The sequence below is a fragment of the Fusarium flagelliforme genome (genome assembly GCF_020744385.1).
Source record: "Fusarium flagelliforme strain FIESC 12 MPI-CAGE-AA-0113 chromosome Unknown B0J16scaffold_2, whole genome shotgun sequence".
Lineage (NCBI taxonomy): Eukaryota > Fungi > Ascomycota > Sordariomycetes > Hypocreales > Nectriaceae > Fusarium > Fusarium flagelliforme.
Window position 1 is genome coordinate 159,870 of NW_025763504.1, and position 23,236 is coordinate 183,105.

Here is a 23,236-nt window from a genome sequence, read left to right on the forward strand (position 1 = left end):
CACTTAGCAGCAATAGAGTCTGGATAGATAAGAGTCAAACCATAGTTGGGCGACTTCGAGGAAACCTGGTTTAGCCTGCTCACAAAACGGATCAAGCAATCAATCCCCAAAGCTTCAAACCTGTAGCGCAGAAGACAAGTTCAATAAGTAGCCTACCCCTTGGAACATATACATACAATTAGGACATTACAGAACACCTCTGCTCAATATTCTTCGCCAAGTTAACCGTCTTTGTATCAACCATCCTCCAAAATATGTCTGCGACCCAAATCACGATCGGAATAAAAACAATCGTCCCCAACAGCCACGCACCTTCATATCGAATCCAGTCTTCTTTGCCAAAAATCCTCCACATCCACTTAACAATAGCTTTTCCAACAAGCTTGTTCAACAGACCATGTACCAAGTACAGTGAGTAGGATATGCGACCAAGATAACAGATAAGATCCGTTTCAAATAAAGCTTGGCAGCGTGGCATAAAACTGACAGCTGTTGTAATCATCACGGCCCCGAGACTTGTCCACATTCTGCTGTTGAATTCGGGGTCTTCCGGGCCCAGTCTATGCATCCACATAAAGAAGGGCGAGGTATCTGATCCTCTCGTCGGAAATGAAGCCAAGTAACACCCACCGACCAGCAAGCTCACCAGCCCAGCGTTCATGGCTACTTGTATAGTCTTTGGTGATATTGCAAACTCTGCCCTGCCCTTCTCAACGTCGTCGCCCATGATGGAGGCTCTTCCTCCATATCGTTCTTGCAATATGTTGGCTTCAGCCAAGACAATTCCCGCCATGAACAACGCTGTATCCCACTGGCGCTCGACCAGACAATAGAAGAATAGACCAGTGATTGTCAACATCCGTACACTGCACTTGGTTCGTGAAAGACCAAGGAGAGTTACGAACAGTACAAGTGAATTTCGAAATTCAACAGGTATTGTCCAAAGATGTTCGTTGTAAAACGCTTCGATAGGTACGGCCGTCCACGAAAATGGGCTCAATCGAGATGTAATCTCCACCAGGAAGTCGGTTGTATCAGACGTGAACGTTGAGACATGTTCTTTCCTCTGCTTGAAACCGAGTCTCTGAGCCATGTAATGGAAAGAAGCCGACACCACTGAAGGAAGATAAAGTCGAATCGCACGACGGAAGACGGACGATGATAATCGCGTGAAGAGTTTGTCATGGTCTTTCTTATGTATGCTTTGCAAAGTTGAGAATGACAAAGCATACCCGGAGATAACAAAGAAAACGGCCACCATGGAACGGCCATGTAAGATGAGGCAGACGATGGGTAGGTGGAAGAAGCTTGTGGCACCCTCTTTGGCACCATATCCCCACCTGATCGATGGATGACTCCAGACTGCGTGGTGAAAGAGGAATACGACGAAAGAGGCTACGCCACGAAGACCATCTAACCAGCCAGTACTCAAGGTGCTTGATGGGACTCGAGAAGCTTGAATGTCGGCCGGTCGCGCATTTCTAGGGCTGCGGTGTAGGAAGCTGGGGGCCAAGACGCCGTGAAGTGTCGCTGCAGTAGTTCTGACCCGTCGTGAAAGAAAGTGTAATGACGATGTAGAGAGATTCTCATGATGAGGAAGGGCAAAGGAGGTGTTGTCGTCGCTGCGGCGACTCTCCCGCTGGGGAAGGGGCATGTACGATGTGCGGGCCATCGTGCGGAGGAATACTGATGTTGATCCTGAAGCTACAGCAAAACAACAGAAGAGATTATATGTTCAGAGGAAAGTCGAAAAGAAACTTGGCAATTCCAGGCCCCGATACCAGCCGTTCATTACACGGCTTGTACATGCTGAGCCTCCACTGGCTTGAGCCAGAGGAATTTAGGAAGCCACACATCTTACTTCCCCTTAAAATCCAATATTGTTGAGAAAAGGAAACGCTGATTAGATAGGTATAGTGGAACGGCAAAGGTGTGCGATCATCGGTTTGTTTCTTTGCATCGATACCATATCAGGAATATGACTTCCGCCTTACTCTGTAGTGATTATCTTAGTTCAAAGGGGGTGGCTGGCTGAGCTGATCCTTAGCAAAGTGGTTAATATTATACCCCTGTCTTAGAACGGTGTGGAATTCCTCCGTGGAAAGTCGGAGGTGGCGAGCTGAGGTGGTTCTTGGCAAAGTGGTTATCATCTTGAGTGGCATACAATCAACCCCCTGTTATTCTGAAACTGCAAATTCTGTCTTGGAACGCCATGGGAATCCTCCGTGGAAAGACGGAGGTACCTAGCACGTGGCGTATAGGTACCTATTTAATTAAGAAACATTCAAGGGTCGTGTTGTAAGGATTGACAAAGTGAGACACGGGCCAACCAGGTAATTGGGTACGCAAGGGGGCATTCACAAAACATAACCGGTTTCAATCGGTAGCGTCAGTCCGTCGTCAGAAGTCTCACAGAAATCCACTAGTGCAGTGTCTCACTGTCGTGTGATCTCGATGTAAGTGTACGCTCAAGCAGAAGACGAGAATTCAGGACAACCGTTATGCGCATGCCGGCCGTCACATGCTTTTTCAACCTTCTAGTGGAAAGCTTTAGGTTCTTTTAAGACGTTTCGATATTGTGATGAGTCTATGTGTTCAAACTAAGCTTAGCATATCTGTTACAGTTATGTTAGCATATTCCGTCATTTGCCAGGTTTCTGACGCCTGATACAGCTTATACCTCGAGCCAAAGGAGTGCTCTACTTGACGTTTATTTACCACATGCAAAAAAGCCATATATCAGAGCAAGAGGATGTATAATTCTAAAGCATTATGTATGAAAAATGAAACCTAAATCTAACTAGTACTAGAGATCACAAAGGAAAAAGACAAAGAAGGGAATACAGGACGAAAAGAAAAAGATATCGAGCCTCATGTTTCATCAGAGGCAGGTTCGCCGCTAAGGTCAGCCTTCTACTTTTCAAATCGACTAGGCTTAGGAAGTAAGCCTTCAAATAGCTCCAGCATTGCATTTTGTAGTCCAGCCAGCTCTTTTGGGTCTGTAGTTACAACATCGTCGTTCAGACAGAGCTGTCCGACTTCTCGTTTACCCCCTTCCGTACCTCTGAGAAATCGATTTAGAAGCATGTGTTCAACCTGCTCAGCATCTGTTATCATCATGAAAAGAGCGTCCGGTTCCACAATGGAATACTGGTAACGCTTGAGTGCCTTTATCACAAGTGCTCTCTCATTAAACATGGTTGCCGGCGGGAGCAAGGGATTTAGACCGCCTCTCCTTTGGTTGAGTATCAACTTGAGAAGACAGTCACCGCACTTGGGATCTTGACGAGCCATACGGTCATATATGGCAGCAGTGTCAAACACAACCGACCTATGATTGATATCAGAGGCCGGCGAAGAGAACCCAGGTGCAAGACACTCGTTGACGTCGAATTCATAGCATTCAATGTCACGAATTGCAATTGGCCCATCTAGCGATGTCCACTGTGTGTCAATGTTCACCTTGGGTGGTTGAAGTCCCGCCTCGCGGTGATGCTTGGCAACACGGTAGAAAATGCGTTTTCGATGAGTTCCATTGCCTTCGTTTGCCATGCCTGCTTCAAGCTCGGCCATAACGGCCATTCGCTCACTCCAGCCAAGGTTTCCGTCTCCATTTTTGTCGGAGCGCAAAACGATGTACGAGTAGAGAAGAGCCTCTCGATGTCTCTCGATGGTATAATGAAATGCAGCGTACCAAGTATACAACTGGAAGCCACTTTCACCACGGAAACGCTGACACGCGGACTTCAGCGAGGGGCGGGGGAAAGCGTCTCTTACTTCTTTCGCGATAGAGCGCGACATAGAGTGGCCGAAGTGTACTTGGCCTTTTCGCTTGCGGACGCCAAAACGTCGATTCAACATCCAAGATGTGTAGATCAGGTATGGCTTCTCACCAAATCGACGAGCATCAGCCTCCCCAGGTGGCGATTGAGTGTTGTATCCATTGGACTTGAACCCGAGAGTCGGGCCGAATAAGGGAGAGTAGATGTCAGAGGCAGAGTGTTGGCGACCCAAAAGCATGTCATCAGACATGGCGAAGAACCGATCGATGTTGCTAGGGGTATTGTATAGTTGGGACTCTATAGTAAGAGAGTTGAAGCTGGGCAGCGCACCATGTTCTTCTTGGTTGAAGAAGTCTTGCTGGCTGAGCGTTTCGATCACTAGCTTAGTGTCATCATCATCTTTGAGCCACAGAGGACGCTGTTTGCTGAAGCGTCTAAACCCAGGATCGGAGGTCTTGTCAACAGCGTTGACCAACAGTTGAATCTTGTTGCGGAACTTCCCTGCAAACCTCTCGACGCTACGAATTGAATAACGCAGCTCGTCCCAACTTCTGTATCGATTGGAGCCGTGGCTTTGCATCCATTCGCCTTCGGGGTCATTAAGGCTCGACATTTCTTCATACGGGCGCATGGTCTTTGCGAAGGCATCTTCGCTACCATTTACCCAAGTGTAGATGAAATCAATCTTTGGCTCTTTGAGAGACCCCCATCGCTCGGCGTCGAAGTTTGCATGGGCGAACCAGTCGTCCTCCCAACCGACAAGCTCTTCGTCAGTGACCGCGTCTTCAAATGGGATATGGATAAGATCAGGCAAGGTGTCTGCCTTCGCATCAAGTATCAACCTTTCGCTGTCGGGAGGGAAATTGTACGAGGCTTCAGTATCGCTCCCAATCATTGTCTGTTGGTCTGCGTTGACGGTAACAGTCTCATGCTCCCCTGTTGCTGAGCTACTTTGTGTTATCCCATCTTCTTGAAGACTGTTTAGGCCTTCGAGGGAGACGTCTTCGAGAGGCGGGGTGGGTAACACTTGGATTAGCTCAGACTCGCCAAAGAGCTCCTCAAGTGGAGGCGGTGCAGGCGGTGCAGGCGGATCATATGTGGTCCCTTCGTTAGGTACGACCTGCCCATCGTTCATGAACTCGGGGTTGGCAATGGACGGAGGAGGGTATGGTCTCGTTGTTGGGGGTGATGAGTGGTTGCCGTTTGTGTTGAGGACGATTGGCGTGAGCCAAAAGGTCAGGATGCCACAACCGCAAAGAACGTATGTCCGTACTCGCCAGGGCCAAGCCCGGCCTCGAAAGGCCAAGTAGCTGCGTGACTCAGCTTTCCAGTACATCTTATCGCGGTGATACGAAGAATGCATGTTGAAAACAACAGAAGCTCAAGGTTTCAAGCAATAGATTGGTTCACAGAATCAGAACAAGTGAAAGGGATTCATGAGGAAAGTTGAGCAAACTCTGAGTAAGATTAATAGATTCGAAAGCAGAGACGTTCACTGGGATACGCGAGATAGGGCGACACGAAAGTGGCTTCAGGGAGTCTGAGACTGAGAAAAAGATCGAGATTACTCAAAGGATCTCCACGAATTCCGTTATTCAGCCTCATTCTCGTACCTTAATGATCATCATCGACTGTGTCCTCTAGAACTTTCTTTTTCGCTGTTCGCAATTTCGTTGGTATGAATAAAAGAAAAGAGGAAAAAGGAATGAAAGGTTGGATCCGAATACCAAACGTAAATCCAGCCCTGCCTTATTGATCCAAATACCGATTTGCTTTGGCCCATGACAGCCATCTAGAAGTAGAGGACATTCACATGCACGAATAACATCTGGACCTGGCTATGGTACCTCACACATTGGCTTGGCACCGGTTACACCGGCCCATCATCAAACTGGTGGGTTACGCAGGGTAGCAACTTGTATCAAGGGCGGTGGAATAGATTTCACTTGCTTTCGTCGTTTGACAGATCACCTTTGTTGTGCGCCACGAATTAAGTGCAGGGTGATATTCGGGCTTGATATTGACAATTCTCCTTTTGCTCCCTCAAAAAATCCACCTGAATCGAGATGGTCGCTCCATGGATGATGGTCCGGGACTCTACATTGGAAGTGACCTTGACGAGTAGAACGAAGCTTGGCAACATGCCCTTGCAGCACTGGGATCGAATGATATGTCTGTATCATCACACCCCTTGGAGGTTGTCTCTCAGCCACCAACAAGCATAATGCGCCACACCAACCAGGCTCTCCGGAGGTCGTTCCGATCCACTCGTCTGGAGAATGGAGTTTCACGTTCAGCCTCAGCTCCCGGGTGTCTGCCAACTTGTGGGCTGAAACAATACATATGCATGTTTCATAGTGACCTTTGTGGTATGGAAAATGTCACCTAAGCTAGAGACAAACACTATCCCCTAAGCGGCGGTAAGGCTGACGTGAGACACAGATTTGATCTTGTACAAGAGGATACTTATATTCTATTGACACAAGCCTGTATATGTATATACTGCACGGTATCCCACTAGCAAAGATACTTTCTTTTCTTGCATATACACGGTAGTCTTTATGTGTATTTGTTAGTATACAAATATACTCCTAGAAGCTAGTTGTGTCTGCACGTGACCTTGACCGCGCCCAATGGGATGTATATACCTCTGGAGTACTTCTTATCAGCTGGATCTCAGATGCGATTGGTAATTCGTCTTGCTGGGGTATCTGGAACCCTTCACAATATTCTTGAATCACCTCCCTTGCCCTCGACTTCAGCTACGCCACGGATTGAGTGTTGATATTGGTGGAAGGAAGAGAAAAAAAAAACAGGATGGAAGCAAGACAGCGCATTTTATGCTCAACTGAAACCTTGATATTAGGGTAACGCAAGGAAGAAAAAGGTCTTGTTTGAGGAGTGGAGTCATAGAGCTTGAAATGTGTAAATCATGATGGATAGCTAATCTTCAGGTAGTTAGCTTCAGCTACGCCGCATAACCAGCTATTGCCCCCTGCTGTCGCGATAACCTGCCACATCAGGCTCTACGGAATTTGATCAGGTGAAACTCATTCCACTCCACCAACAGACAATGGCCATTGGCACGGATCGTCTGCTATGGACTCATGAGATTTGAGCCATGGACGAGGATGTGGAGTTGAGGTTCTACCCTTGAGCTGGCATGAATTATATAAGGGTTGCTGATGTTCACGATGGAAGCAAACGCCTCACCCACCAAGACACTCGTTTAGTCTACATTCATTCGTTATTGGATTGTTTTACCTCTTTTCAGCATTGTAATCATGCGTGCTCACTTTATCCCTGGTGCCGCTCTGGCCTTTTTGGGTCAGCTTGCTGCCGCTGAAGACTCGAACTTTGGTACCCACGTCCCCTGCTCTGACTGCCCACCCGGGGTTGGTCCAGCCCCCGTCCCGATCACTGTTCAGTTCCAAGAGCTAGAGCACTGCTCTATGACTACTACCCATGAGTCTACCGGCTACGCGTGCGATGAAGCCAAGGGGACCTTTGTATCAACTAGTATCCCAGCAGCCTGTACCGACGGCACTTACACCACCACTCTCGTGACTGAGATCGATCAAATAATCACGGTCGAGTACTCTCGTACGACTGACTCCCGATCTTGGCGCGTGGAGGACGGATATCCTGCTTCAACTCCCGCAATTGTTGTCGATGTTGTCGAGTACATCTACACTGTTCCCTTCAGCCAGCTTGGCAAACATGGTGTTTCTGACTACGAGGGCTCCGGACTATGCCCGGCCGATGTCTGTGGAATCAACGACTTGCGCGAAGAGTTCCAACATGTCACGATCAAGGAGTGCCACAATGGTAACTGCGTGGTGTATGGTGCTGTTCGAAACTGCGAGCCCAAGTATTCCACCACAACCAAGGTCTTCAATGGCGACTCTCGCGTGTACACCAAGGGGATTTCTGGGTACCACACTCAACTTCAGCGCCCTGATGTTACTCCCCTCCCATGCCTGCCTTCGGCCCCTGTCGGTTGTGAAGTCATTGAGGCTGCATATGTGACCGTGGTACACGAGGAATTTGTCACGCTGTCCGCAGTTTATACTGTACCTGCTGCCGGTGGGTCCTATGGCGGTGGCTACTATGGCGGCGGTTATGGCGGCGGCTTCATCAATGGCCCTGGAGATCATCAGGCTCCCTGCCCTACTTGTCAACCTCGTCCCATTGGTACCTGCGAGACATGCGTGCCCCCTCCTGGCTGGACCGTCATTGTCACAGTCATCAACAATCCCACCGAGGGGCCTAGCACTGTGACTCTTACCGTCCCAACTACAGTTACAGAGCCAACAACTGTTGTCGTCCCAACCACCGTCGTTGCAAACCCTACTGGTGCAGATGTTCCCACTGATATTCCCATCAGCACTGACGACTCTGGCAACCCACTGTTTCCTCCAACCGTCACTGACGGTTCTGACGCGACGGACCCCCCTACCTCCGAACCTACTTCCGGTGCTCTTAGCTGTCCTGCTAGTGATCGAAGTGTCTTCCTCACTGGTGCTCGATCGACCTTCCAGATCCAATGTTCCAGCGGTCTCAGTGGCGTCGAAATCAACGCCAAGCGTGACGAGATTGCGGCCCGAAATGCCCTTTTGTCTCGCGACATCGGCAACAGCGGATCTTTCGAAGGCTGCATCGAGCTATGTGATAATACCGAGGATTGTGTCGCTGCTGCCTATTATCCCGATAGTGGGCGTTGCAAGGGTTTCAGCTCTGTTGATGGTTCCACTGCCGAGGAAAATGTTTGGGCAGCTAATCTCATCGCCAAGGGCCCTGGATTTAGCACCACTTCAGCCGAAGCCACTTCTGCAGACGTGACCTCTAGCCAACCCACTGCCCAACCCAGCTCTGATCCTGACCCGGATACCGAGGATGCTTCAGTGGAGCGTCGCAGTGAATTGGTGCCCAAGCGTTTCGTGTCAGACGAAAACCTGAATGCTGGTGGTGTCCAGCGTCGCGCCGGCCGTATCTCGAACGCCAACTTGGACAAGGCCGCCAAGAAGTCTAAGAGGACAATTAACATCCAGCTTTAAGCAGAAGATGTTTAACCATCAACACACCTATAGATCTCGAGATGGGTGAGTTATGTGATGAGTTGAGCTCGATGTAGGTTTTTATTGCATTGAATGATCTGGTGGATATTGAGTTAAAAACATAATGCTTCGGGAGGCTACAGGGTATGAGCAGGTGGGAATAAAGTTCGCATTATATATATAGTTAGACTTAATTGGAGTAAGAGTATGAAAGATTGGAGATTGTTCCGTTTACATCATAACATACTCGTATTTAACCAGTTAGATAAGAGGGCGGCTGAAGAGTAGATGTATTCAAATGCCCCTCAATAGTTATTCTTTCTGCAGTGGGTGTCGCACCTGGACATGAGTCACCCGGACGATAGTCTAACGTCTTTTGCAACAACTGTGTTAATCCGAGCTGTCGCAAGGCAATGCAGAATGCCTCGATTCACGTCGACTTCACCAAAGCATTTGCGAAGTGAATTAATGGATGGCGTCACCCCTACTCCTTGTCGCATTTTCATTTCACTCGTGTGAGGCAATACCTTATATATCTTAAATTCTTTTTGTGTCGCTTGACCCCAAATGTCTTCTTATCCTCGTCTCTCACGATCCTTTCACCAGCGACTTTGCTATCTGTAGTGTAATCAGACTGATCTTCCCGCGCATGATAGAGTGGTTTGAAGAGAGAGAAATTACACTTTGGGTTCCATCACTTCTAGTAATAAAGATGACTCACATGCAGCACGATAAGCTTTGGCAATTGGTGAAGGAGCGATCGATGATCATGCACGTCGTAAGGGTGAGTTACAAAAGTCTGTCATTGTAGCTGTTCAGTCTACTAAGTAGTTTGTTTTATTGAGTACGCATTGCGGGTATCTTAATACTAGACGTGTCACTAGCAGACTCCGAGTAGAAGGATAATCATTGATTCGAGTGTTAAGTGATTTAGTACAATGTCGTAGTCCAATGACATGATGCCGTATCAACTATAAAGGTGTGTAATAGCCTTTCACCTTTTTCCCATCGGTTTGACTCCCGGATTCTTTTTTGTTTCTCCATCTTTGTTGTACGCGTTCTTCCAGTTTCCCTTACGTGTGACGCTCACGCTCGTCGTATACGGTGACGTTCCAAGGTCCGTCGCACCCCCATACTGCACAATTCCATCGTACAGGATCTGACCATCCGTCGTAATTGGGTCAATACCGAAAGACATGGCTTTCAGCCCATCAGACATGAAATTATCTGAATGCCGCGCCTTTATCTTCTCATACAATACCTGATCCAGCTCATCTTCAAGTCTGTGGTACAAGGGCCGTAGAAACGGGTAGAACGTAGTTTTGAGACCGGAACCAGGTCCCATCGCTAGTAGATTGCAGCCATTTGGAAACTCAATGGAGTAGGAGACAGTGTAGGCCACAAAGTGGAATAACTCTGCTATATCACGTTCCGTCTGCGTCATTGGGGCTTCTTCACGACCGTAGAGGTGTGTGTTGACATCTTTCGTGTCCCATACCACATTTTCAGAGTTGCGATTCCGCGCGACGACAAGTTTAGCATGGAATGCGCTATTACCTCCGATCCAGAGATCGCTTTCATCTCTAACAAGGGCCTGCCACGCTTTCTCGAATCTGTTAACCTAGTCAGTATGAGCGAGGACAGTTAAAAGAGAGGTTTACCTTGTCATAACCGAGTTTGTCTCAGACGTCCCGATGATTAAGTTCTCCGGGATATCGCTGGAACGATAAACGAGCTTAGTGCTCTTTGAGCTTGTAGTTAGACCGCCCCAAGAAAAGGCACACAGGTGAAGCCACTGGAAAAGGTCAGTAACGAACTATATGCTATACTGTTAAGTACTGTATAGTTCCTACCTCTGCCATAAACATCCCACTGGATATTCTATGCTCGTGTCCGAGAAACTCCTTGGCCTGATCAAGTATCTCCCATCCAAAAGCCTTTTCTGCAGCCTAGCATCTCTCGATTAGCAGTGTCAAGTATGATGATAGCTCACGGACTTACTACGTTCGCCGACATGCCCATAATCTTAATGGGTGCATATTCTGCTATTCGCTTCCCACCAGCCTCTTTGACCTTGTCCCAGCTGACTTCAATACGCCAGGTAGATCCACATTTGTCCTCTTCCACATACAACTGGTCATCCACCAGATTAGGATTTATCATCGAACTTTGCCATTTCCCGATTACCTCTCTTGCAGTGTTTTGTGGTTTAGTGTATTTGGAGGTTTCCATAGGCTTGTAGCTACCTTGAAGCCAGGATACGAGGTCAGCGTCAGAAGTTCTCTTGATACGACGTGCGTCTTTTTTAACGAGGGTTTGATCTGTGCCCGTGAGAGCTTCAAGGCTTTGCATGTAACTGTTGAAGTTGTCTGCTGAAATATACGTTGTAAACAGAAGAAACGGGTTCTCGCCCATCTGAATCAGGATTAGGCCAGAACAGAGTATCGCGACAGTGGAGAGGTTACATACCTTCAAGAGTCCATTATTCCGCACATCTTCATCAGTTACAGGAATTAGACTAGTGTTCGGCTGCGAACTTCCATTGTTAACCTCCCCGACGAGCCTCTCAAAGGAGGCCACAATCTGATCTGCCTCCCAGCCCAAATGAAGCTTCAGACTATCATGCTGTGGAACCACGTATAAGTGAAACCCCAGATCCACAGACGAGTATCTGGGACGATATCCAGCAGCCGTTTCTGGATCCGTGGCTGTGGAATACATCCATAACTTCTCAAACTCTTTCTTCAATTTCATCAATTGTCCACGTCTTTGTTGACGATCGCGGCTCCAATTAGGTAGTCGTATCCATATCAGCCAGCCTTGTGGGTGCCGTATCGGGATATAAGCGCGGCGAGGTTCGTTCCGTGCAACTTCGCAACTTATGTCCCATCTCACCCCCTCGTAATCTATCGATGAAGTTGAAGGAAGCTTTTGGTACACTAATGGAGGTGGAAGCTCAATAGCCTCACCCTCGATCTGCATTACTGGATCTGGCTCGTCATACCGCTTCCCATCCAGCGGATCCCTTTGTGGAGGGTCTGAAAGCGCCGCAAAGGCCATTTCCTTGAGCAACACAGCCTCCTTTTTTCTCTCTTCCGGGGTATTGACCACCTGGGGATCTTCCAAGTTACTGTAAACCGGTGAGAAAAGGCTTGGAAGAGAGACTTTTACTTACCTCAAGGCCATCCAGTCGACCTGGTCATTGGCCATATCGTAGAAGAGCTTTAACGACATGTTAAAGAAAGAATCCAATGCAACATCTGGTTCAGGCCGAGGGAATCGTTCATCATTACTACTATATCGCGCGGGTGTCGCCCATTGACATCCTCCGAGCAAAATTTTACGCAAGTCTGCCAATTGACTGTAGTGAAGACACATGTAATACGGATTCTTGTCACTTGGAGCATACTTCAGATCTCCCCTCTCCATTTCATGATTGAAATTGATCCGCTCGGTGGCCAAGTTTCTCTGAAATTCAACGACAACTGGAGGAGTGTCCGCTGTACCTTCGACCCCGTAGATGTTTTTGAAAATCTCAGTGGGCGAGTTCCTTGGCGATTTGCGGGTCGCCTTCTTTCCAGGTCGGGTTGACATAGCTGGGTGAAGGAGGAGGTGGTATTGTTGAAAGGCAGTCTCGTTAAAGCATTGGAGTCTGATGATTTGAAACTAATTTGTTGAGAAAACCATATCCTTAACGTTCAAAGGTAAGATCGTGAAAAGAGACGTAGAGTACGATAATTGGGTTTCACCAGACCCAGAAATACCCAAGCACCAGCGCTTTGCACGTCGATGGACTTTTCTGTAATTGAATGGCCGTCCTGCATTTCATCAAATTAACCTTCCCAATCCGTTATGTCGCATATCGATAATTGTCAATAGTCTTTCAATAGCGTCTTCAGCCCCACCGGTCTAGACCACGACACCAAGCACTACTTCTCCAGCATGCATTTCTACGCTGATGCCTCCCACGTTCATCAGGTCAATTCCACCATCAAATTAACAAAAATGACCTCCCCGAAAATAGCGCAAGCCCCTGCCGTTTTGACAGCGGATGGCTTCGACCCCGAAACATTCGACCCGCTAGTCCCAAGAATAGCGCAACAAGCCATCATGAGGTCGCCTATTTTGCTACCCTGGCAGCCCCGCATTATGCCACTAGGCATGTTCTTCCGCTCAACGGTAGCTGAATCCTCCCACAACCCTTTCGCTCCCGAAACGGCTTTCAGCCAAGATTCGCTAAACTCGACGCGTATTGTTTTCATGGCAAATGATGGAAATTGCAGTTTTCGGTCGTCAGAGGCCTTAAGCTCCTCCTCCTCTATGGATCATTTGAGCGTTTCTATGGGAGCTAGCATCGACATGCTGTGTCTTGAGGCTAGTGTCTCGGTGCACTACGATAAGGATGTCATGGATAACCGAGACTCGAATAAAGCTTCAGTTACGACGAGCTATCGTGCGGGTTCAGTGGGATATGCTCGTCCTCCAGAACTATCAGAAGCTGCCTTCAAGACTTTGACGAGACGAGGTGTTAACGGTTTCAAGTCTGTATACGGCGACTATTACGTGGGAGGTTACCGCATCGGAGCAGATGCATCGGTTCTCTTCAGCACCGACACAAGCTCACACAGCGAATCCGAAAAGAAATCTGTACAGATAAAAGTCGAATCATGGTTGGGCGATTACGATGAAAGCTGGTCAACCAGCTCAGCAAGCGCATCGAGCAATGCCTCTGTCCGCGTCAGCGCATACTCGACGTTGGAGCGGCTGATAGTTGCCAAGACGGTTCAGCTGGGAACTTCAGAGTTCCAGGCCGCTATTCAGCAGGGAAGAGAGATCCATAAGCGAGCGCAGGGGTTAGAGGATGGGGTCGCCAAAGTTCTAGCCGAGGTGGGGGTGCGGCACGGTAGGACTGTTACAGGTCGACAATGTTCCCAGCTTTGTCAACGTGGTGTTGTTATTGAGCTTCAGCTGGTGCCCGTTGAAACTCTCCGGCAGGTCCGGTTTTGGACTACACTTGGATAGACGAGAAGAGGGTAGTCTGTTGCTCAATGATAAGCGCCTTTGGAAACAAATTCACACTAGTGCCACGCTATTGATTGTATCTGTAAGCGAAGCCCAAAGCGGAAAGTAACCCCAGCTCATGGATCAAGGGAATAAAATGTAATCAAGTCAAGACCACATCCAGTGTTTGGTCGTGAAGGTTTCAGAACAATCCATCAACAGCGCTGAGCTATCGAATTGATCGCAATTATGTCGTTGCTACTCGCGCCATACAACAATGGCATGCGCTTAGGCCAAGGGTACGTACGAATTGAAAGTGACTTTGGATAAGAGCTGATAATTAATTCTAGTTTCAATTCTTATACACAGCAGATCTGTATTGACGACGCTGTGGTCATTGACCCAGACCGTGTTGATAATTCCGTCACAAACGATGGTTTCACTATGCGCGAACTTCGTCAAGCCATCGGTGCTCGAGCTACCGGTGGCGATTACGATGATGAAGATGAAGATGACCATGGACTGGACGCCCTCCCAGAGCCAACTGCTCTACCATCAATAGCACCAGAAGCAGCAGCAGCAGCGGATGACACTAAAGCTGTAGCTACCACTCCCGCTGCCACTCAAGCATTGGATACCATCGCCATTCAACTACGCGAAGACGCAAAAACAGTTGAGAAACTCGTTTCAGACGTTGCTACGCTGGAGACTCAGATCGAAGAGGCTATTGACCCTGACAGCGCCGAGACGAAGCGAAATATTCTCTTACTCGAGAAGAAGCGCATGCGTCTGGCTCGAATTAAGACTAATGGTACTGGCCTGAAAGGCAAGAAGTTGCGTGGTACAGTCAAGGCTCTGTCTCAGCGAGGACCGAGTCAGATTGTCACATACAGTTCACGTTTTGTAAATAAGATCAGGTAAGTCCCTCCACCCCATTGATCTCATGTCGCTGACCGAAGCAGCGAAATCACCGACGACATGAACATCTCAGGCTCTTTGTCTATCAAATACGGTTCCATCGGCGGTGCAGGCAAAGGCTCATTCGTCGACTCAGATAAGTTCAAAGAGAGCGACATGAACTTTTTCATCAGCGTCAAAGTCATCAACCAAAGCATCAACATCAAAGATGCTCTCGTGTTCCAAGGCTTGCCTTCAGTTGACGATACGAACTTTCGAAGTGTGTTTGGTGATTGTTACATCGCTGGGTTTCTGGAGGGTGGCGAGTTTAATGCTCTTGTCAGCATGAAAGTTGTTAATAAGGCTAAGGCTATGAGCATTAAAGCTGAGTGAGTTATCCCCTTAGTCTGGCTGGTGATGATGGAGCATGTGCTAACTGTGTATAGGGCTGAAGTCGCATTGAGTGTTGGCGCAGTGGATCTCAAAGCAACGGCCAAGGTCGACATTGACAAGTCAAACTTTTCCTCGCAGACAGAAACGACGATTCAGGTCGGCTGGTCTGGTGGCGGTCATATCAAGCCAAGTATGTCTTCTCAGTAACACCGTTGGATATCCTCTCACAATTAGCAGTGGACCAGCCTTGGACAATTCAGTCATTGATGGAGACGGCTGCTAGATTTCCAGATCTCGTAGCCAGTACTCCCCAGAGGACCTAGTAAGCTCATGCTAAATCCGTGTTTATTTCGAAACATGCTAACCTTTTACAGTGCTATACTCACCAAATATGAGTCGCTCCGTAGTTTTATGGCTCTGAAGCCTCCAAAGCTTACACCTATGTTCTATGAAAATGCCGCCATATATACCAACTATTTACTAGACGCATATATGGACTACAAGAATGTGAGTACCATGGACAGAGACTTCCTATCATTCAAAGCCGCTAACGAATAAATAGATCTACCGCAACATTGGCACTCATCTCTTCGACATACAGGCCGACACTAAAAAGTTCCAGCCCTGGGACCCTACAGATCAAGAATTCACGACCAACGCAACGATGACCAAAAACCACATCGAACTCCCTTTCGAAGCAACCATCAAAGGTCTCGACTTGGCCCGTCGCTCATGTCGTTTCCAAATGATCAAAATTGTCAACGAAGTCGATGCTGTAGAGAAGAACCCAGGTGTTGCAGCCGACGAGAGACGACCTGAAGCTTTCCAAAGCAGTATTGTGTTTCGAGAACGCATACCTGTTGTCTTTAATAAGCAGAAGTTACCTCATCTTAGGATCTTTGGGGTGGATGAAGAGCCGCCTAAGTTGATCGAGCCTGCGCAGGATGATGGGGTGCAGGAGGTTGAGATTAACAAGGCGAATAGTTATCTCCAGACACAACCTGATGTGGGTGTATCAATGAGACTTGCTCCAATGGTAGGAACTGCCTTTGGAGCCCTGTTTTGCAACCTTGACTTTGTCAAAGCAGAGTTCAGTCTCAGAACAGTCACAGTTGAAGTTGAGAAAGGCGTAGTCGTTGCTATTAGTGTGCGCTACGCCAACGGTCTACAAGCGACAATGGGAACACCTGGTGGAAGTCACAAGGTCTCCCTTACACTGAGACCTGCGGACGGTCAGAAGATTATTGCGTGTTCTATTGAGACGGGACGTTGGAAGAATAACCCCGATGCTTCGACACGGATTACGGCGCTGCGGTTGTATACTAATCGAGGTCCTGACCTGGAGGGTCATTCGAAAGATTGGGTGCAGTCTCGGGATGAAACTGGCACAAGAGATGGTATGGAGTTTGAAGGTTTGAAATTGGTCCATTTCGATCCCTTGCTTGTGAATGCTCACATCAAGGGATTCTGGGGCCATGCTCTGACGACTAACTCTGGTCTCAATTCTGCGAGTGGTGTTTACCGTTTGGCTCCTATCTGGGGCAATAAAGAGGTAAGCAAATATTGAAACCCGGTGAGTCATTGGCTAACCAGATATCATAGGACACCACGGAGTCAGGTGACTCTTCGATGGAGGCTGACATGTCTCTCGTTCGAACTCAACCGGAAAGACATGTAATTAACTGCCAAGAACGCCTTGACTGGAAAGGCGGAGTTGCAGGCCGCAGCGCCACCATCGAGCAATCCTTTAACAAACCTCTTCCCTTCGTCCCGACGGTTATTTACGGCTTCAAACATTTCAACGTTGCGGCCAAGGATTCTCCTCGCGTGGCCCTGTCTCTACCATCGGTTACTGAATGGGGTTTCTCCCTGGGCCTCAAGTCCTTCCTACATCCCACCTGGAACCTGGAAGCTAATGTCATGGTTCTTCCTAATGGAGCCTTTCCGTTTCAGCATGGCTTTATAGATGCTAGTGATAACCCAGGTGGTCGCAAGTCAACAGACAATGCATCCATTCACGTCACCTTCGCTAAACCATTTGCCAAGAAGCCTAAGGTGGCTGTTTGGTTCACCGAGATATCGCAGCCAAAGGGCCAACGAAGCCTAAGGACATCTGCTATCGATGTCACTCCGACCAGTATGCGAATCATCATCGAAACCTGGGATGGACGAGAGTTTGATGGTGCTCGTGTTGCATACCTGGCCTACCCCGACAATAGTGATGCCATCAAAGGAGGAAGCACTGTCTTTGGACCGAAGGAAGATTGGAGGTTGACAAATTGGCCCGGTGGTCCTTTCAAGAGTGAGCCTTGGGTGTTCACTGCTATTAACATGATTGATGTTGGTGAGAACGACGATACGATGGATATCATGGTAGATCATCAGTATTCGACGGCTGAGCACATAAGACATTGTGGCTGGGCATCTGAGTGGACCAGTCTTAGGCAGATAGGACAGTGCTGGATTGGCATTCTATGTTAGTATTTACGTGGTGAAAATGTCTCTTCTTCATCGAGGAATGTATGGGCATGCTATTCTCCATGTTGGGGAGGGTTGTTGTTGAGAAAGGTTCCTAGACTATATAGTAACCCTTACCTCGTCATCCTCATTGATACAATGAGAGCATTGCGAGAAAGGCTATCGTTGTTAATTGCTGTGATTGACACAATTCTGAATTAGATTCAGTAATACTGAACCCTTCCATCAGCCCCTACCTCTCTGTAACCTCCTTGAAATATCTTCATACTAATAGATGCCAAGTAGAGCTGTATGTAAGAAAGCCACCTGGGCGCCGGCATCTATTAGGATGTCCACAATATCGAAACGACCTCCTCTCGCAGCTATCGCCACGAGCGTATGATCATCGCTGCCATGACGCCCGTTCAAGGTGGCGCCCTCTTTTAAAAGCAACTTTACAAACTCTGCACTGTTTCTTTCTACTGCCTTCTTCAATAGCTCGTAGCCTGTCTCTCTATCCATCTCCGCTCCAGCCCGGAAAAGAAGCTCAATAATGTCCAACCTTGGATTCTTGAGGTAGCATGCTCTTCCCAGGGGCCAAGCCTCTCCCCATTTGTTTACGTTGACATCGGCGCCAAACGCGAGCAGTAGTTTCATGATTTGGATATGCTCCTTCTCAATGCTCATTACCAAGGGGGAATCTAAGAAATGCGCGAAATTGGGATCTGCGCCTGCCGTGAGGAGAAGCTCGACAATTTCCTCTTGTCCTGTCCCGCAAGCCCTTTCCAGGGCGGTCAAGGAACGTATTTCCGTGTCTTTAGGGTCAGCCCCCGTTTTTGTCCTGCGAGCCCAATTCAGGACGGCGAAACAAGGTGGTTCCAGGTGTTCATTTTTAAGGTCAACCCCCGCCTTTATGAGCATCTTGCATACCTTGATGCCTTTGGAACCACCAAGATCTACCGCTGGCTCAAGCGCGTTTCGGTACACATATGTTGGTAAGTTAGGATTCGCGCCTTCCTTGAGCAGCAGGTCTATGGCTTCAACTTGTCCCGCTTCAATAGCGTCTATGAGAGGACGACTGGTAGGGACGTCAATCCCGCCATTGAGATGTACAAAATCAATCCCGCCATTGAGATCTGCCCCAGCTTCGGCTAGAACTTTTAAAACATCAACAAGACCAGACCGCGCCGCGCCACAGAAGGGTGGGCTAAGTTCAAAGCCCCACGTCTTTGTTTTGACCATAAGCAATAGTAGTTCAAGATCGTTCTCGTCCACAACAAACTTGAACATGGCTTTGTGAGAATGATTAAGCACATGCTTCGACGTGGCCATAACATATAAGAGCGAGAAGTGCCTGTTGGACGTAGCCCAGCGGGTAAGGGTCTCATCCATAGTTTGATGATACCCTTCGGAGACAGGTGATGTGGTCAATTGATGGCCATTGACTACCATGGTCTTCCAAGTTTGCCACACTAGGCAATTCTTCTGGTTAAAAGTCGAGGAGTGTGAGAGCCAATGGGTCGAAGCATAGATAAGAAACGGATACTTCATGTCCATTGTCTCTTGTAATGTTTCAAAGGCATGTTGTGTACATAGAGCAACAGTACCATCAATATCAGCCGTCCGTTCCCCGCGACCACGAAGTAGGAACTTGCGCCAGCCGAACTCGTTACTGAGAGCCTGCTCGCAAATGTCTTGTGGTGAAATCGGGGGTAGGGCTGGACGTCGCTGAGCTACGGTCTTCTTGAAATCATTGAAGTTCAGGTAGGTGACGATGACTTGTCCAATATGTCGATCCGCTTCTTCCATGTTGACGTAGAAACCCTTAAGCGATGAACCTGCTGTTGCTGTAAGAAAGAACATGTGAACTGAGGAATGGACAAAATGGACTGTTTTGGTCTCATGATCGACCTCAACGAGCCCGTGGAACCAGGAATCAACCAGGTGGATGCCGTTCACGTATCTGTCTTTTATGGAGTACTCTTGAAGAACGCGGATAAGGCAACATTCTTCGAGTTGAGAAAGCGAGAGTGGTTGCTTTGCCGCCACTATCCACGGAAGGATTGCTTGAGTTATTTCTTCCTTTCCCTGAGAAACAATCTGCTCCAGGGCCCGATTGAAAACGTCTGTTAGGCTTTTTGGTAGGTTCTTCAAAGAAATCGCTTCTCGAATCTTTTCGTTGTTCGGCTGAACGCAGAGATCTCTGAGGACGAGAGTAACCCACAGGATCCTATGATAAAGTCAGCCAATATTAAGCGCACAAGGGGCGAGACGACCATACATCCCATTGGCATTATCTGTCAGAGTCCTTTTGATATCGTCGACGAGTTTCTGGTCGTTTACCAGTAGCTCCTCAGCATCGAGACATTTTTGCACAGCCTGGTCAACCAACTGTCCCATACCTTCCTGAGCTTTCGAGCAGTTCATTGAAAGCTGATGTAGGCTAGGAAAAGCATTTTCAGTCGTAGAATCAGGATAGTCTCGGCTGGTAGCAAACAACTTCACCTCGAGACCTGCAGCCAAGAGGGCCGAAAAAGCTTCAATAAGCTTTTGACGCTCATCTCGAGGCCATTCATCCATTCCATCAATTACTATCCATGCAGGTTGTCGTTTCCGTACAAGTAGTAACCCAAGAAGCTGAGTGAGCTTTGTTAAAACGTCTTCATCTGTGCTTTGGATGTCTTCCAAAGCCACCCTTGTATCCCCTAAAATGTCCTGGATATCGATTATCTGCCTGACAACAGCTCGGAGAGTAGTTTCAGCTCTCAGTGACTCTGGATAATCAAATCTTGGGAAGAAGAACATCACTGTACCCTTAGTCCTGGAGCGTTTAGTTAAAAGGAAGTCAATCACGCTTGCCCTACAGTTGTCAGTAATCAGTTCAGTTCAGTTGAAGATATCTACACTCACGCAAGGATTGTCTTTCCTGACCCCACTGTGACAGATCAGCGTGCCTCTGCCAAAGCAAACACGCAGTACTTACTTTTTCCAGAACACCAAAGTAAAGGTGAAGTCTTCCCTTCGGCCCAATTTTCAAACTCGTTTGTGTCGAAGATCCAACTTGCCGACTGTGGATATCGCTTCTGGCGAGCTTGCTTAAAGGATTTCATATAGTCATGAGAAGATAGGGAATCTAGAAGCTTTTGCTTCTTCTCTCCTGAGTCTTATTAGCTAGACATCACGTTTCGGCTCGCGAAACTTACGTTCCAATTCCTCATCTCTGACAAGCTGCGACTGGTGCATTGTATCGAATTGGGTGCGCGTACGAGTCATGAAGCGATTCAAAGATCTCCGGGACTTTTCCGCTTCCCCAATTTCCAGCCTCTGGAGCTCTCTATTACGATGCTCGGACTCAGCCTGCGCAAATCTAATCTCGTCTTTGACATTCTTGCTGTAGTCGCGTAGCTCTTGCAGGTTAGACTCGAATGATTGCTGAAACGACTGCCAGAACGAAGGGCTAAGTGGGTTCAATGGTGAAGCCCAACCGCTTGAGCTCTTGGGCATTTGTATGACTCGCTCACAGCAACGGATGATAGATGCATTGAAGTTGCACAACGCTACTTGTAAGCGTGTAGATGTCGGGAATAGAGCTTGGTATTGCTCAAACCTGGGGCAGACCGTGCTAAGATTCATGAACAGTTCTGCAAATGCCTCGTAATAAGATGCAGCATTTAACATAATCTATTTGTAGTTACAGCTAGCTGTTAGCTAGTATCTCCACATTGAAGGTAGTGGCACTTAGAGTTAATGTTGTAATCTTGCATTGGAAACGCACCTGGATTGTCATCTTCACACTTCCCCAAACTAGGGCTGCAATAGTTGGATTCGATGAGACATAGGTATCAATGACGCCAATGAAACTATGCACCGCCCGGAGGACGGGGAACAGACGGCTGGCGATACTCTTGCCTTTTTGGCTTTGTCGTCGAAGATCCAGCTCGGCTGTAAACACCAAGACCGCGTCTGTATCAGGCACGGATTGGATACTATTGAACTCGGCAAGCTGATCGGGTGTCAGAACATGGCGGAATGAATTTATTGCATTTTGCAAGATTTCATCTCCGTGGTTTGGAACCGGCACATCCGATCGTGAGGGGCGCCTCAGTTCCATTGCATCTCGGAAGTTGATGAATCTTGGTGAGGGGAAGAAGATGAAATGATGTAAGATGTGGTTTTCAGCCGCACGAGGCAGACACCAGGATATGACAAAGCATAGTCGGAGAAAGGATTCCGAATTGGGATATGAAGATGACAAGGTGCATTAATGCCGGGCCTATTAGAATCCCTTGAGGCTACAGTAAGCAACCTGACCAACTATATCAATTTATGTCTAATTAAATGTCTACCTAGATTCAGATTTATTAGAGCCTGCTGAAGTAAGGTAAGAAAACGCTCCTTGATAAGATAGCCTATAGAGTACGGTTTCTATCAGCCTTTTGACAATGTATTATCAATTGATCAGCTAGGTGAAATCTACCTTTAAAAGGTTCAAAGCAGTCATACATCTCCCTGAAAGCGATTGCAATAATATCCGAGGACTGTCCATCAATATCCCTAGCAACTTAAAACAGTCAATCCTCTCATGTAAGCTAATAAATTAGGATCTAGAACTTTAGGACATAGAATCTTTTTCCGGCAGGGCCGTGCATAACGTTGCATTTAATTCTAGTTGCAGATCTATGAGAGACGCCTTGTATATATATATGGCACTAGCCCTTCACTGAATTGATATCAAAGACTTTACGATGCATATCCAGTGTCTTTTATACCTTCCCGCCGGCAGATGGAAGGCAGACTGTAACTATTAGCCCAATTCAAAGCTGTGAATGGAGAAGGAACACTATTACTGACTTCCTACATAGGCGATGTTTCCAACACGTTCACCCTCGTGCTTCATCGAACAGAGGGTGACCTGCTTATCCACCATACCACCGGCCTTCGTCTGGCAGTTGAGACACTTCTCTCTACATTCCTCCATATCCTTCGGTCCAGAAAGCTTCTCGCAGTCAATGGACTTGTTAGGAGCGAATTGGATCGCGCCAGGGCCATGATCGCCAAGAAGAATATTCCCATCTTCGCATGGATTGCTGATTGGTCAGAGGTTGAGTAGATGATAGACTGTGTACACTTACTCGATGGCGGCTTGGCAGATTGAGTCTAGCTCGGCATCACTAGCAATGCCTCCGATAACACCGGGCTGAAGTCCGGGACAGCGGGGTGGGAGCTTGGTAATATCATCATCTTCGATAAAGCCCTGCCATTCTTCTGAGACAAGGCATCGTAGAGCGACAAGAGCAATGGCGATGGTCTGGGGTTTGAAGAAATGCATGGTAGATGAGTTTGGTTTTGAGGTTTTGGATGTGTACTGATGCTTCGTCGTCTGTTGTAGAGTACACCATGGATAACTTATATATCCACGAGAGCTGAGTGGACTGATGGTGGTGTAAGTACGCCTTGGCAAATATACTCTGTTGGTCTGTTATCGTCAAAACCAGGATAAATGATAAAGGAAACAATCTGGCTCTAATGACGCTACTCTGCCATGGAAAGCTGAGAAGAAGCCTGAATTTTACCCGGTGTACAATCCTGCGTCGATCTGGCGTGTGTTTGAAGTCTATTACAATTGGTGCATAACGGCGATCTCTTCCT

At 47.8% G+C, this 23,236-nt stretch overlaps 6 protein-coding genes across 6 annotated transcripts; 2 read left to right on the plus strand and 4 right to left on the minus strand.

Moving 5' to 3' along the window:
* Positions 1 to 178: 178 nt before the first annotated feature.
* Positions 179 to 1,654, minus strand: B0J16DRAFT_262556 (acyltransferase family-domain-containing protein; the record flags this gene model as incomplete). Its single annotated transcript, XM_046123309.1, has 1 exon — positions 179 to 1,654. One exon carries the CDS (start codon positions 1,652 to 1,654, stop codon positions 179 to 181), a length of 1,476 nt encoding a protein of 491 aa, XP_045985665.1.
* Positions 1,655 to 2,913: 1,259 nt separating this feature from the next.
* Positions 2,914 to 4,677, minus strand: B0J16DRAFT_261410 (uncharacterized protein; the record flags this gene model as incomplete). Its single annotated transcript, XM_046123274.1, has 1 exon — positions 2,914 to 4,677. One exon carries the CDS (start codon positions 4,675 to 4,677, stop codon positions 2,914 to 2,916), a length of 1,764 nt encoding a protein of 587 aa, XP_045985666.1.
* A 2,389-nt stretch (positions 4,678 to 7,066) lies between these two features.
* On the plus strand, positions 7,067 to 8,839 carry B0J16DRAFT_379650 (uncharacterized protein; the record flags this gene model as incomplete). Its single annotated transcript, XM_046131011.1, has 1 exon — positions 7,067 to 8,839. The coding sequence occupies one exon, from the start codon at positions 7,067 to 7,069 to the stop codon at positions 8,837 to 8,839; it is 1,773 nt and encodes a 590-aa protein (XP_045985667.1).
* Positions 8,840 to 9,686: 847 nt separating this feature from the next.
* B0J16DRAFT_331737 (uncharacterized protein) lies at positions 9,687 to 12,621 on the minus strand. The gene is made up of 6 exons (XM_046126622.1): positions 12,015 to 12,621; positions 11,309 to 11,969; positions 10,841 to 11,254; positions 10,693 to 10,788; positions 10,501 to 10,634; positions 9,687 to 10,452 (listed from the first exon to the last, which is right to left on the minus strand). The coding sequence occupies exons 1-6, from the start codon at positions 12,431 to 12,433 to the stop codon at positions 9,834 to 9,836; spliced, it is 2,343 nt and encodes a 780-aa protein (XP_045985668.1). The 5' UTR covers positions 12,434 to 12,621; the 3' UTR covers positions 9,687 to 9,833.
* Positions 12,622 to 12,844: 223 nt separating this feature from the next.
* On the plus strand, positions 12,845 to 17,611 carry B0J16DRAFT_264020 (uncharacterized protein; the record flags this gene model as incomplete). The annotated part of the gene is made up of 8 exons (XM_046123342.1): positions 12,845 to 13,834; positions 14,174 to 14,757; positions 14,803 to 15,126; positions 15,184 to 15,320; positions 15,368 to 15,452; positions 15,505 to 15,637; positions 15,693 to 16,682; positions 16,733 to 17,611. 8 exons carry the CDS (start codon positions 12,845 to 12,847, stop codon positions 17,609 to 17,611), a joined length of 4,122 nt encoding a protein of 1,373 aa, XP_045985669.1.
* A 191-nt stretch (positions 17,612 to 17,802) lies between these two features.
* B0J16DRAFT_393770 (uncharacterized protein) lies at positions 17,803 to 22,916 on the minus strand (the record flags this gene model as incomplete). Its single annotated transcript, XM_046132081.1, has 8 exons — positions 17,803 to 19,817; positions 19,869 to 20,447; positions 20,498 to 20,522; positions 20,571 to 20,744; positions 20,791 to 21,268; positions 21,363 to 21,590; positions 22,446 to 22,674; positions 22,720 to 22,916. 8 exons carry the CDS (start codon positions 22,914 to 22,916, stop codon positions 17,876 to 17,878), a joined length of 3,852 nt encoding a protein of 1,283 aa, XP_045985670.1. The 3' UTR covers positions 17,803 to 17,875.
* Positions 22,917 to 23,236: the final 320 nt, after the last annotated feature.

Coding starts and splice junctions, on each gene's coding strand:
- B0J16DRAFT_331737 (XM_046126622.1), bottom strand. CDS start 12,433: ATGTCAACCCGACCTGGAAAGAAGGCGACCCGCAAATCGCCAAGGAAC. Junction 11,970..12,014: donor GTCGACTGGATGGCCTTGAG/GTAAGTAAAAGT, acceptor ACCGGTTTACAG/TAACTTGGAAGATCCCCAGG. Junction 10,453..10,500: donor ACAAACTCGGTTATGACAAG/GTAAACCTCTCT, acceptor CTAGGTTAACAG/ATTCGAGAAAGCGTGGCAGG.